Below are 13476 nucleotides of genomic sequence, written 5' to 3'. Positions count from 1 at the left end.
TTAGATATGCTGTTGAAATAACCTCGACTAATTTAATAACTAAATTTTAATCAATGCTCAAGTTTAAGAAATAGTGTCCCTTAAGCCACAAATATGTTACTCAAAATGTTGAAGTGACTAGACAGTCATGTTGTTTACATTTACAGTCGAGTTCATAAATATATGCACATTTCGTCACTTTATGCAATAAGGGGAAAAATTGTAGACATATTTATTAACTCGACTGTAGCCCTTCTACGAGTATGTTTTAATTATTTTCCCCTCATTAGCTCGGAAACACGTGTTTTGTCCTTTAATACCAGCGGGTAAAAACATATTTTATCCACTAGTGGATAAAGTAATTTGACCTTGAATATAGTTAAATTTTCTGCTTTAAAACTGATAAAAGTGGATGTATTTAGTGATGAAGATGATTTACCACCTGTGGAATTACTGGAAGCAGTGATAAACGCGTTTTTTTGCGTTGTAATTTCCTCGCTATAGTGAGGGGAAAAGTTTTGTGCTATACACACGGGTGCAAATGTATTTTACTTCTCGTGTGTTGAAAAACTCGCCAAGTTCAGGGTTTTATTCTCGAACCACTCGCTTCGCTCGTGGTTCAACTATAGAATCCTTTCACTTGCTCGTTTTTCAATTGCACACTCGGCGTTAAATAGATAACTTTGCCCACTTGTATAACAAATAACTATTACTCGTGTTACATGAAACACCCGGTATATTTGTATATGTGAATTCCAGCGTTACCCGATGCCCCTTAAGCGTCCATGCAATAACGTGCTTGCCTATTTTTATTTGCATTGTACGAGTATAAACGTTCTACGCGCTGTTCCACCGCCAAATTTCTGGCATTTATGTTCCACTTTATACACGAGCCGTGTGGATTTTGTAAAAAATATTGTGCAAAAATAAAAAAGATTGTTTTAGCCTTTAATGGTATTTCATTTTCTATTACTTATTATTTATATGACGTGAATAGAGCTGTGGACGTTGTGGTGTTTTACATCATACTATATTATACATATACGTACATAAAGGTTGAACACAGGAAGGGGATTAGTATAATTTGGTATAATAAATGATTTGCTAATATGGAGTTCATAAATTGAGTGACATCGCGGTCAACTCAATTACTTTTTTATATTTCTATCTGTGGCCCATTTCTTATGAGCTGAAAGTTACAAGAGGAAGTCTCTTTCCAACTTGTCATATTAGACATTGACTACCTACCACTTGTAAATTGTAACTTGTAGCTTCGAGAAATGGGCCACTGATCTATAAATCAATAAAAATTGGATTTAAAAATAACTACATACATACTATCCATGTTTTTCTTATAATTATCTCATGCTTTACACTTAGCAGCAGGCACTTCCTAGTAAAGTGATGATAAGATAAGTAAGTATAGTCTCTTGGCTCCTAACCATTTCAGAATAAGAATTCTGAAATGGTTAGGAGCCAACACAATCCATCTTCAATTAAACAATCGCCCAAATCGGATATGTAAAATCAAAACGTAATAAACACCCGAGGTGCGACTCTGAAACCTTCGATAAAGTAAAGCTGATCTGATTCGATTTACCTTTCGCGGAAACTTAAGAAAATAACGACCGATCCACTCGGGAAGATAGCAAACCCGGGAACATTTCACTCAGCGCCAGGTGTCGCCTAACAGCGCCTTTGCGGCCTATATAACAGGGTCCATTTTCACCCGGCGCTGAACTCGTAATGGAGATCGCTCGATAGAATACAATTATGATCTGTGATTTCGTTTTTATTGGATTTATAATGGAATAAAAACGTTTATTGTTGATTTAACGCGAAAAGCGGTCTAATTTAATTTGGTGGAGTTGATTATTGTCGGTTGTTGTTTTTTGAGGGTTTTGGAATAAGCCTTTATTGATTGAGCGCGGGCGCCCGCGGCGGTGTCCGGCTCATATTATACCATACACGTATAAAGGATTTACCAAACTTTAATAACATAATGGATTGTCTGCAAACAGAGCATTGTTTTAGCAAATTAAATTTCCTACAATACGATCTCAATAATACGCTGATCATTTTGAAAAACCAACAAGGAATATCATTAAGACGCAACGCAACGTATATTTTAGCGGCAGATATACCAATGTATCTCAGTAATTACACAACCCATCAGAATATTGAGCTACAAACCTGCTATTGAGGATATTTACTACATTATTGTAATCGTCGTTACACGATTATTTAACCTTCATAGCAGAGATTTTCGGCTCAAAGATGACTCTTTTTTAACAAAGATTTGGTTGGTACATACAAATGAAACCTTTAAACTTACCATGTAGATTAGTCGCAACACACACTTCAATAATATCACTGTGATTTATCGAATAATTTCTGTTTTCTTTACTATAAACGGTAAAAACCGTTTTTCCGCATACGTCATTATAGAATAAGCTAGCGTTCGGGAATTTTTGTATGAAATCTGACCCCCTCATTTCACTTCGAGCGGCCGTCAGGCCCAGACGCTTTTCGATTTTACTGCAGTACTTGTATAGCATGAAAACCTTATCCGTGAGACAAACACTGTATAAAAAGGGCAAAAAAGCAGTCAAACCCAGTAAAAGCTTAAGAAAAGCTAGCAATGTAACAATAATGTTATGAAAATGTGACTTGAGCATTACAGTCTTAGGTCTGCAATATTCTATGAAAATCTATTACATATCATCCTCACTCAACGAACCAGATACGTAGTACCTACTTCCCGAAAGTTTGAGAAAAATAAATTATGCAAAACCAGACTAATAAGAATAAATAATTTCGGAGTAGTGCGTGGACAAACATATCTTAAGATTAAAATAAATAAATATTATAGGACATTCTTACACAGTGGTAAGAAAGCTTGTAAATATTTTGAGCACTCCGACAACGATAGGTATGCATAATATACATAGAAAACATTCATCACTCAGGAGCTCGCAGTGCTCATCACACAAAAAAAAAACACTTACCGGGATTCCAACCCCGGACCGCGGCTTAGTAGGCAGGGTAACTCCCGACTAGGCCAGGCCGGTCGTCAAAATTATCATTATTATGAATACAATGCGCTCCTACTAATTAGGTACATGGCACATACAGATACCTACGTGACGAATTCATTTTACTCGTACTTGACATGATGATGATGGTCTTGATTTGAAGTCAGAAAAAATAAACAAACACAGAATAATATAGAGGTAAGTGGAATGACGACTCCATGTCTATGTCCTAATGCTACGCTCGCTGCACGCTGATAACATTGATAATGTGTGTCACAACGTACAACCGCTTAAAAAGCGCGCGCACGGATGATGACTGCGGGGGGAGCATGAGGGGAAGCGCGGGTTGCGGGGTGCAGTCAGCGCATTTTTCCGATTTTATTGTTCATCGCTTCCTCGCCTTAATTGAGAAAATGACTTCCGTTAGTATACTTTTCTATAGTAAAGGAAGGTTCAATTAGAAAGACATTCTGTGCCACAGCAATAGCATCCTATCATTTCATTTTTCGCTTACTCGAGTATCAACAATAACTTTGCCTCGTAATAAATAATTACTGATTACTTTTCCGATTTTCTGGATTTATTATATTTTGTTAACACACTCGGCGCAATTGTTAAATAAATACTTATGACATTGATTTTATTTTTGTAGGTACTAGGTAGGTATGTGAATTGTTTTGGTCGACATGTAGGTATTTACAAGTTTTACAACAATACTCTTGACAGATTACTTTTCTGCTTTTGTTGCTTCTGCTTTTACGTTAAACTACAAATATCATAATTTATAATCATCAATACTTATTTCAAGAAGTTATTACAAAACTTGAGTAAATTCATACATGCATTTCGTTTCGTAACGTAACACTGAAAGTGTATAACAGGAAACAGCCAAAACGCTACTGTTTATAGTTAACTGACTGGCATACAGAAATGCTAGGCTGCCGAAAGCCCGGGGCCAGACAGCTGCCAGCGGACGAACAACAGGCCAAGAGTTCCCACTGGTACCGATAAGGCAGGCGGGACCACTTTTTAATAACCAAGGTAATATGACCTCGTGGACTGAATGTCTACTGCAAACATCGAAATTTATAAGTTGGGTACTTTCCTCTCCTTTCTTATTACGCCTTCCCTAGATATTGACATCATTAGAAATATTGTTAAACAATTTGATTGATCATGGGTAAAAAATTAGGTGCGTATTTCGTACAAGTTTTTAAACGCTATAACGAATACTCGCAATAATCCAACAAAACGAGCAAACGCACGGGCAAAGATATTTGACCGCAGCGAAGCAAGGGCTACGTTTTAACTCAAGCAATTTGCTTTTGTATGTCCGGATGTCTCGCTCTACAGCTCGCATTTCCCAACCGATTCGCGTGAAATTTTGTGACCAGTTTCTATGACTCAACAAAATTTTTTTGTCGTCCCAGATTTTGGAAATTGTTAAAAATGACAGAGTCATGGGGCCTCACGCCTTAACTTTTAGCCGTATCGATATCTTAAAAGTCTTGTCTTTTAGATGCATGTATGTCGAGTGCTTGGCAAAAAAATCAGACGTTTTAGAACACAGGTTTAGACGGTAGATGTAAAAATATGTAATTTAGAATGAGAATAAGCATTTTAATTTCGCCAATCTACGTATGTGTTAGGGTGGCTCAGTGGTAAGTCACCGTGCTTTTTTTCAAATTTCTAATCACCAAGTTCTGCGTTCGAATCCTCCAGGTGCCATAATTTTTGTATTTTTTTTTGCATTTGAATTTTATATTAATAATTATATTTTAACCAACTAAGCGATATATACATTTAATATACTTATAATCATTTTTTTTTCAGTAGAAAGTAAAATCCTGTTTGCTTGTTGATCGAAATTTGCATTTTTATGTCCGTATATTTTCCTCTATTCAACCGATTCTCGTACAATTTAATTATGTAACGAGACTATTTATATTTATTTTTTACGATCCAGTGTTTAATAATTTTGAAGTACAAAAAAAACTTATTATTTATAAATAAATGTACTTAGTGCCGAAGATGGCAAAAATAAGAACTAACCAATTTGATATAGAAAGGATGAGCTGAAATAATTACGATGCCTCTCCTACAACGTCACGCCACAATATTCTCACAGATGGCGTTAAACAGAAGATAAAAACTTACCTCGGAAAAATCAACAAAATTGTGTTTGACTAAATAAAACGGAGTGGAGTCCCTCCGCGCGGCATAAGTGAAACTTCGTAACATAATTATGATAGCTGTTGGCAACAAGAAGAAAAATAATAAAAATAAAAATACAAAAAGTTTTGCAAATGCCGGGAATCGAACCTAGAAATATGACTAGCGGGCAAAAATGTACCATGAATGACACTGCACCAGCGTGGTTTATACTACACGGTGCGAATTTAAGTGTTATGTGCTGCCAACTTTCAAGTAGATTTCATGAATTAGTGAGTTGGCGATGCATCGTAGTATTTAAAATAGTTGGGTTAGGGTTTTCTTGTGACCCTTAAAAGCGAAAATAGGAAACCCACTTCCCGGGCTAGCGTCGACACGTTTACTTTTGTTTTGTAAACGTTGATAACTAAACGAAAATGGACGACGAGGGGCGAAGCACCCACAAGGGGGCTCGGAGGCGAAGCCCACCGCCGTCAAAAAGCCAACGTAGTACGTATTGAAAATAAGTTAGGTTAGGGTCTTTTTTACGACCCTTAAGAGTGAAAATAAGGGGGGGCTCGGGGGGCGTAGCCCCCGCAAAATTGAAATACCGATTAAGTATCCAAACTAAGTAAGGTTAGGGTTTTCTTGTGACCCTGAAAAGCGAAAATAGGCAGCCCACTTCGCGGGCCAGCGTCGACACCCTTAGAAATCAAAAATTGATAACAAAACCAAAATGGACGACGAGGGGCGAAGCACCTACAAGGGGGGCTCGGGGGCGAAGCCCCCGCCAAAAAGAAATACCAACGTAGTACGTATTGAAAATAAGTTAGGTAAAAGGGTCTTTTTTACGACGCTTAAGAGCGAAGATAAGGGGGGGCTCGGGGGGCGCAGCCCTCCGCAAAAAAGAAAGATCAATTAAGTATCCAAACTAAGTAAGGTTAAAGTTTTCTTGCGACCCTTAAGAGGGAAAATAAGGGGGGGCTCGGGGGGCGTAGCCCCCCGCAAAATTGAAATACCAATTAAGTATCCAAACTAAGTAAGGTTAGGGTTTTCTTGTGACCCTGAAAAGCGAAAATAGGCAGCCCACTTCGCGGGCCAGCGTCGACACCCTTAGAAATCAAAAATTGATAACAAAACCAAAATGGACGACGAGGGGCGAAGCACCTACAAGGGGGGCTCGGGGGGCGAAGCCCCTCGCCAAAAAGAAATACCAACGTAGTACGTATTGAAAATAAGTTAGGTAAGGGTCTTTTTTACGACGCTTAAGAGCGAAGATAAGGGGGGGGGGGGCTCGGGGGGCGCAGCCCCCGCAAAAAAGAAAAATCAATTAAGTATCCAAACTAAGTAAGTTTAAAGTTTTCTTGCGACCCTTAAGAGGGAAAATAAGGGGGGGCTCGGGGGGCGTAGCCCCCCGCAAAATTGAAATACCGATTAAGTATCCAAACTAAGTAAGGTTAGGGTTTTCTTGTGACCCTGAAAAGCGAAAATAGGCAGCCCACTTCGCGGGCCAGCGTCGACACCCTTAGAAATCAAAAATTGATAACAAAACCAAAATGGACGACGAGGGGCGAAGCACCTACAAGGGGGGCTCGGGGGGCGAAGCCCCTCGCCAAAAAGAAATACCAACGTAGTACGTATTGAAAATAAGTTAGGTAAGGGTCTTTTTTACGACGCTTAAGAGCGAAGATAAGGGGGGGGGCTCGGGGGCGCAGCCCCCCGCAAAAAAGAAAGATCAATTAAGTATCCAAACTAAGTAAGGTTAAAGTTTTCTTGCGACCCTTAAGAGGGAAAATAAGGGGGGGGGGCTCGGGGGGCGTAGCCCCCCGCAAAATTGAAATACCGATTAAGTATCCAAACTAAGTAAGGTTAGGGTTTTCTTGTGACCCTGAAAAGCGAAAATAGGCAGCCCACTTCGCGGGCCAGCGTCGACACCCTTAGAAATCAAAATTGATAACAAAACCAAAATGGACGACGAGGGGCGAAGCACCTACAAGGGGGCTCGGGGGCGAAGCCCCCCGCCAAAAAGAAAAACCGCTTAGTACGTATTGAACATAAGTTAGGTTAGGGTTTTCTTGCGAAGTTTAAGATCGAAAATAAGGGGGGGTTCGGGGGGCGCAGCCCCCCGCAAAATAAAAATACCGATTAAGTATCCAAACAAAGTAAGGTTAGGGTTTTCTTGTGACCCTGAAAAGCGAAAATAGGCAGCCCACTTCGCGGGCTAGCGTCGACACCCTTAGAAATCGAAAATTGATAACAAAACGAAAATGGACGATGAGGGGCGAAGCACCCACAAAGGGGGCTCGGGGGGCGAAGCCCCCCGCCAAAAAGAAATACCACGTAGTACGTATTGAAAATAAGTTAGGTTAGGGTTTTCTTGCGAAGTTTAAGATCGAAAATAAGGGGCTCGGGGGGCGCAGCCCCCCGCAAAATAGGAGTACCGATTAAGTATCCAAACTAAGTAAGGTTAGGGTTTTCTTGTGACCCTGAAAAGCGAAAATAGGCAGCCCACTTCGCGGGCTAGCGTCGACACCCTTACAAATCGAAAATATCGAAAATTGATAACAAAACCAAAATGGACGACGAGAGGCGAAGCAGCCACAAGAGGGGCTCGGGGGCGAAGCCCCCGCCAAAAAGAAATACCACGTAGTACGTATTTAAAATAAGTTAGGTTAGGGTTTACTTGCGAAGTTTAAGATCGAAAATAAGGGGGGGCTGGGGGGGCGCAGCCCCCCGCAAAATAGAAACACCAATTAAGTATCCAAACTATGTAAGGCTAGGGTGTTCTTGTGACCCTGAAAAACGAAAATAGGCAACTCACTTCGCGGGCTAGCATCGACACGCTTACAAATCGAAAATTGATAAATAATCCAAAATGGACGACGAGGGGCGAAGAAAGAAATACCAACGTTGTACGTATGGAAAAGATGTTAGGGTTTTCTTGCGGCGAAACACCCACCTGTGGGGGCTCGGGGAGGGGGTGGGGGGGTAGCCCCCACGAAATACCAACGTAAAACCTATTGAAAATAAGTTAGTTTAAGGTTTTCTTGCGACGAACAAGAGTGAAAATAAGGGCGGGGGGGCTTTGGGGGCCCAGCCCCCGAAAAAAGAAAGACCTGTTAAATATCCAAACTAAGTTAGGTTAGGATTTTCTTGTGACGCTTAGAAGCGACAAGCCCACTTTGCGGGCTAGCGTCGACACGATTACAAAACAAAAGTTGATAACAAAACCAAGGGCAGGACTATGATGCTTGCCATTTTCTCACTTATCTACACGGATAAAGCATCCGTCACGTTGTGGCAAGTTAGTCAGTGTGAGATTGACATATGTCTTATCCACATTGATAAGTTATAAAAGTGCAAGCATGATAGCCCCACAGTTTTTATATGTTAAATGCAGAAATTGCCGTTAAGGGCTTGAGTTGAGTGCCTATAGCGTACGAGTATATGTCGCTTGAAACTGTTGCTGTCATGTGTCTGTTGCGATAATCACTAATTAGCTTTCAGTTTTGCGTTCTCTAAGCATTTCGCGAAGGTCTACAGCTCCCAGAGCCACTAGTTTTAAAATACATCAGATTGTGTAAAAATATTTTCCATAATGTAATGTTAATACCCAGGTAAGAAATTGAGGATATTTGTATGGAGAATAGATCGTCTCATATCCTCTTAATTGTGCTACCACATTACAATGGAATGCAATACCGGTCCGTACGGAATAGATATGGTCGAGTCCATGCAGCGTTGCAACGTGGCTGCAGCGACGCCGATATTCCGGCGCGGCATTCAGCGGGCGGCTCGCTGACAACAGCGAATCAGCGTTGCATTTTCCGACTGCCAGAAAATGTGAAATTGTGGGTGTCAAAGCGAGGCGCGCGGACATTTTGATAGTTCCGAATTTTTAACTAGCGGAATTTATAACTGAGTCGTCGATTATAACGAAAACTTGGCAAATAAAATACGACACGTCTAACTGAACTTTAAAAGATAGAATTGAGTCAAGTCTCTATTACTAAACACATTAAAGAAATATTAAATATGTAAAATCGGATAACTCACGTAAAATTGTCGAAGGTTGTGGAAATTAAAGAAATAAGGTCAGTGTGGCGAAGACCGTCTACCCAGAAAGACCGTCTACTGAATATAAGTTTTGTATTTATATATCTATCACTTATTACACCTCTGAAGGTATACCAGTTTTTCATCCTTAGTCCATTGGTCTTCAATAGATATCCCTAGGACGAACACTAGTTAACAAATAACTTGATTCTTGTTTCGAACTCGACCATCGAGTTCAACATGATTGATTACGCAAAAAATTAAAATAAAATAGAAGCAGTTGGAATATTTATACATTATGTATGTAACGTGTTAATTTAATAATCGGTGTTCCTGTCTAGTGCAATTAATGCTCTTAAAACGCGTTCAATTTATTATTTTATGTCCTGAAATATGTAACATCGAAATTGTGCCTAGTCGGAAAGACTGGCGTATAAGAGTAAGGCACCTTTATGGGAAATAAGTCGAGTTTAAACGGGTGTTGTAGGTTAATTTTAATTATAAGTTTCGGCTTTACTTTTGTCTGGACCTGAATAAAGAAGGTTATCAACCTCATTTACCGGACATATGACGGTCTTGCCTTATAAATAGAAAATTGCTGATATGTTGAAAATATCAACGTTATTTGTTTTAATATCTATCACATTACTCCCTGTTATTACAAAATATATAAATGAACATGGTTTTGATACTTATTTCCATATGAAATTACGCGACAACGAGCACTAGACGGTCTGTCTGTACTCAGCGCGTGGGGACGGCCAACCCGCCGAGCCTTAAAAAAAGTAATTTTTATCACATATGTTTACTTTAATTCACCAAAGTATTATAAAAGCTGTTTAGAATATAAAATTTGCTAGCCCATAGGACCATGCGGATCACTCCAGACTACTTTAATAGTCTAGTTTTATCCACTCAAACTTTATTTCAAATAAAGTATGCCGGTCTTGCCCGCACTGACCTTAGCCCGTTAGTTACTTTAACAAAAGTGAAATTAACTACAAAAGTCTAAATCCAGGACAAATCACGTTGTTCTATGGGACTATCCTTTTGTCCCTAATTAAATCAAGAAAACCACTATTATGGTACGTAGGTATGAAGAATTTTACTTAAATTCAAACATACTGAAAAACACACTCTTTTCTCGCTCCCGAAGAAGTATTTCATTAAAGTTGTATTATGAAACCCTCAAAAATATATGTAATAAGTAAAAAATCTACACCACATACATTTGTTCGTCGAAAAGTTTATTATGCTAAAGTTTATAACTACTACCAAGATTAGGTATAGTCGACCAAGTTAAAGTTCGTTTGAACGTCATGAGACAACAAGGGCGATTTCCGCTTGCAATAATCTTATGTCAGTGACAATTGCTCTGTCTATATTTGATATTTACGTCATGCCATGTGTCAAGTTAACCTTAGCGATCGTTAGAGCTCACAGAAACTTTTGTCAAAGGTAGACCACTTCCTTGGCCCACTGTACCTATAAAAATAAATTTTATGGAGCGGCGTAAAATAGCTCGTTTTAAACTTTAGTACCCATAGCATCTAGAGGTAAAATTATTAAAATTGAAGTTTGGTACCTATACCAACGAGCTAAACCGTGCGTGGTTACGACTTAGAGCATAGAACAACTGGAATAATCTATGTAAATAATTAGAATAGAAACGTCTCGTCTTGCTAAATATAAGATTGACAACGTATCGGGACACATCATACTATTATATGATTTATATGGCACAATCCCATTCAACTATTGATTGATGTTTCTCGAAAATTTAATAGGTAATAATTTTATCTGCGGTTATGCATGCATAAGAACGCCAAGTTGCAGGACTTGTAGTAGTTACAGCAAAATTAAGGATTTTAATTGTCCATAGCAAAAGCCCTAAGTTTCCTCTGCTAAAAGACTTCTTCTATTCATAAACGTACTCTAAAGTTATCAAGCCGCTAAAGTTCGATTGCCCCTTTCCGACGTACTGATGTGTTAGAAAGGGACAAACGAACTTTATCGGCTTGATAACTTTAGTGATCGTTTATGATTAAGGGGGTAAAAGGGGTAAAAGTTTACAAACGGAGGACTCTGGTTGGATACCAGTTTTGGAGTCTGGACTCTGGAGGCATTGGGTATTTTTCTTAGTATATTACATTTGTTTCTGATTATACTTTAAAAATTAGTGTGTCGACTTAAAAATGCAAATTTAAATATATTATCATACAAAATACTTTAATTTATTCCTAGTGGGCTATTCCATGATGGTGTTCTCTAAGGGCTACGGCCATTTTGGCGTGGCCGCAGCGCGCTCGCCAGGGCTTCATTTCACGCCCGATCTGCTCCCGCGCGCCATTACCGCGATACAAACTGTTGTCCCGTTTATTTGATCGCGGAATTTTGCTGGAAACACAATGGGTTTCAGGGATTTCATCGCTTTGTGGATATTGCGTAGTTTGCACTGTTAGGACGGTGGTTACTTTGAAATTGTTTCGTTTGTATGTGTAATTTGTGTGGTTGATTGGCTGGCCTTATTTGGTGTACGGACGAGGAATTGGATTCTGTAGTAGCTCACGGATAACTTTTCTATGTTGAGAGATCTTGGTATAAGTATATCCAACAAAATTGGACCATTCATAGTTAAATAGTCGATTTTGTTCTCGGGCGTGTGACTAAGTTGAGTGACCGAAGTTAGTTTTTGTTGTTCACTTTTACTTGTTAGCCTAATCCAAAAAAATATCGGAAAGGTCTTACTTTTATAGAGGTCTTATACGCTGGTTATAAAAAGGGTTAATGTGAATGATGTCTACAATGACGCAGCTCGCGAAGCAATCCGCCTTCACTGCGCAGTAACCAGTTGTACTTCTGCGCCGGTTACTGCCTGATTTTATTACAAGAGGGACTGACCGTATTGGTCGCAGACGAGCTTGACGTGCGCGGTGTCTTGCCCACACTCGCGCAGTTCTCGTAGCAGGCCGCCTTCACTGCGCAGGAACGAGTTGTACTGCCGCGCCGCGCCTGTGTAGGCGCCGTGCATGCGACCCGCGCGCGGTCCGGCGCCGGCTACGGTCGCGCTGCTGTTCATGTGCCTAAAGGTATTCAATGTTTTAATACACACCAATTGGTAAAAGGACAAAAATTTGGTATGTCGTCGGGTAATGTTGTCTCGGAAAAACTAATATAATACAATTTGATATAACATAACATATTGAAGAGAAATCGGGTGGTCAATTATTTAAATACTAGCTTTTGCCCGAGGCTTCACCCGCGTACTAAACTCATATATTATATGTTTCAGAATACCCCAGTAAAGTTTCGAATAAAATAAAAAAATCTTGTCCTCAAACTAAAACTTTGGGCCCCCATTTCACCCTCCCAGGAGGTGAATTTTGAAAAATTATTTATGAGTGCTCCTCTACACCTTATAAGAAACCTACGTACCAAATGTGGAGTCTCTAGGACCAGCGGTTTCGGCTGTGCGTTGATATGTCAGTCAGTCAGTTTCTTCTTTTATATATTTAGATGAGGAATTCTACTACTTAGGATCAAACTATAAAATTTTAATGCGAAAGCACGAGCACCGCTTATTAAAAAACATGGCCGACCCGATTTAAATTTTATGATACGAAAAATATTAGCTGTAGATAGTCAACTGTAGCGAAAAAAAAATGTGGCAATAAAATCCTTCAAGTGATGAACGGGTGGTCGAACAAGTTAGGTAATAGAATAACTTTTGTATGGATCTTACGAATATCCCAGCATGGAGCAGAGTTTGGTGGCCGTGCCCTCGTCGAGCGTGCGCGGGCTGAGGCAGGCCGGGAACCAGGACTGGTTGGCGGCGCGGAACACCTGCAGCTCGCCTCGGCCCACGTCGCCATTCATCTCGCTTAGTCGCACTATAACAAGCCATTGACAACAATCCATTTAAAAAATAATAACAAAACTAATGTGAGACACTGGCATATTAATTATCATATTAAACATATAAACCGAGTCACTCACGTGTAAACAGGACGTCGCACGAGACGGACGAGCTCAATAAAAATGCTCCTCGTCACAAGTAGAGCGATCTACTAACTATCAGACTATTTACACGTGCGAATTCGAACTATCGCGAGTCATATCTATTAGTTGTAAATAACACTGTATAAGCACTATAAGCAAATAGTAAGGGAGACGTGACAATTCAATTCTAAGCACTCCTGCTTGAAAATTGAGTTCTAGGCTCTCTGAAATATGTCGAGCGTACACAAAATCGTAT

At 39.7% G+C, this 13476-nt stretch overlaps 1 protein-coding gene across 1 annotated transcript in view; it reads right to left on the bottom strand.

Moving 5' to 3' along the window:
• Nucleotides 1-13476, bottom strand: part of LOC125225271 (atrial natriuretic peptide-converting enzyme) — a 181743-nt gene that overhangs the window by 52600 nt on the left and 115667 nt on the right. Inside the window, exons 11-12 of the mRNA XM_048128888.1 lie at nt 12964-13111; nt 12123-12304 (exon numbers count right to left, since the gene is read on the bottom strand). Coding sequence (XP_047984845.1) covers nt 12123-12304; nt 12964-13111 — 330 coding nt within the window. The remainder of the gene's footprint in view (nt 1-12122; nt 12305-12963; nt 13112-13476) is intronic.

The sequence above is a fragment of the Leguminivora glycinivorella genome, chromosome 4, assembly GCF_023078275.1.
Source record: "Leguminivora glycinivorella isolate SPB_JAAS2020 chromosome 4, LegGlyc_1.1, whole genome shotgun sequence".
NCBI lineage: Eukaryota > Metazoa > Arthropoda > Insecta > Lepidoptera > Tortricidae > Leguminivora > Leguminivora glycinivorella.
Note: the sequence above shows the minus strand (reverse complement) of the source record. Positions and strands in the feature narration are given on the sequence as shown.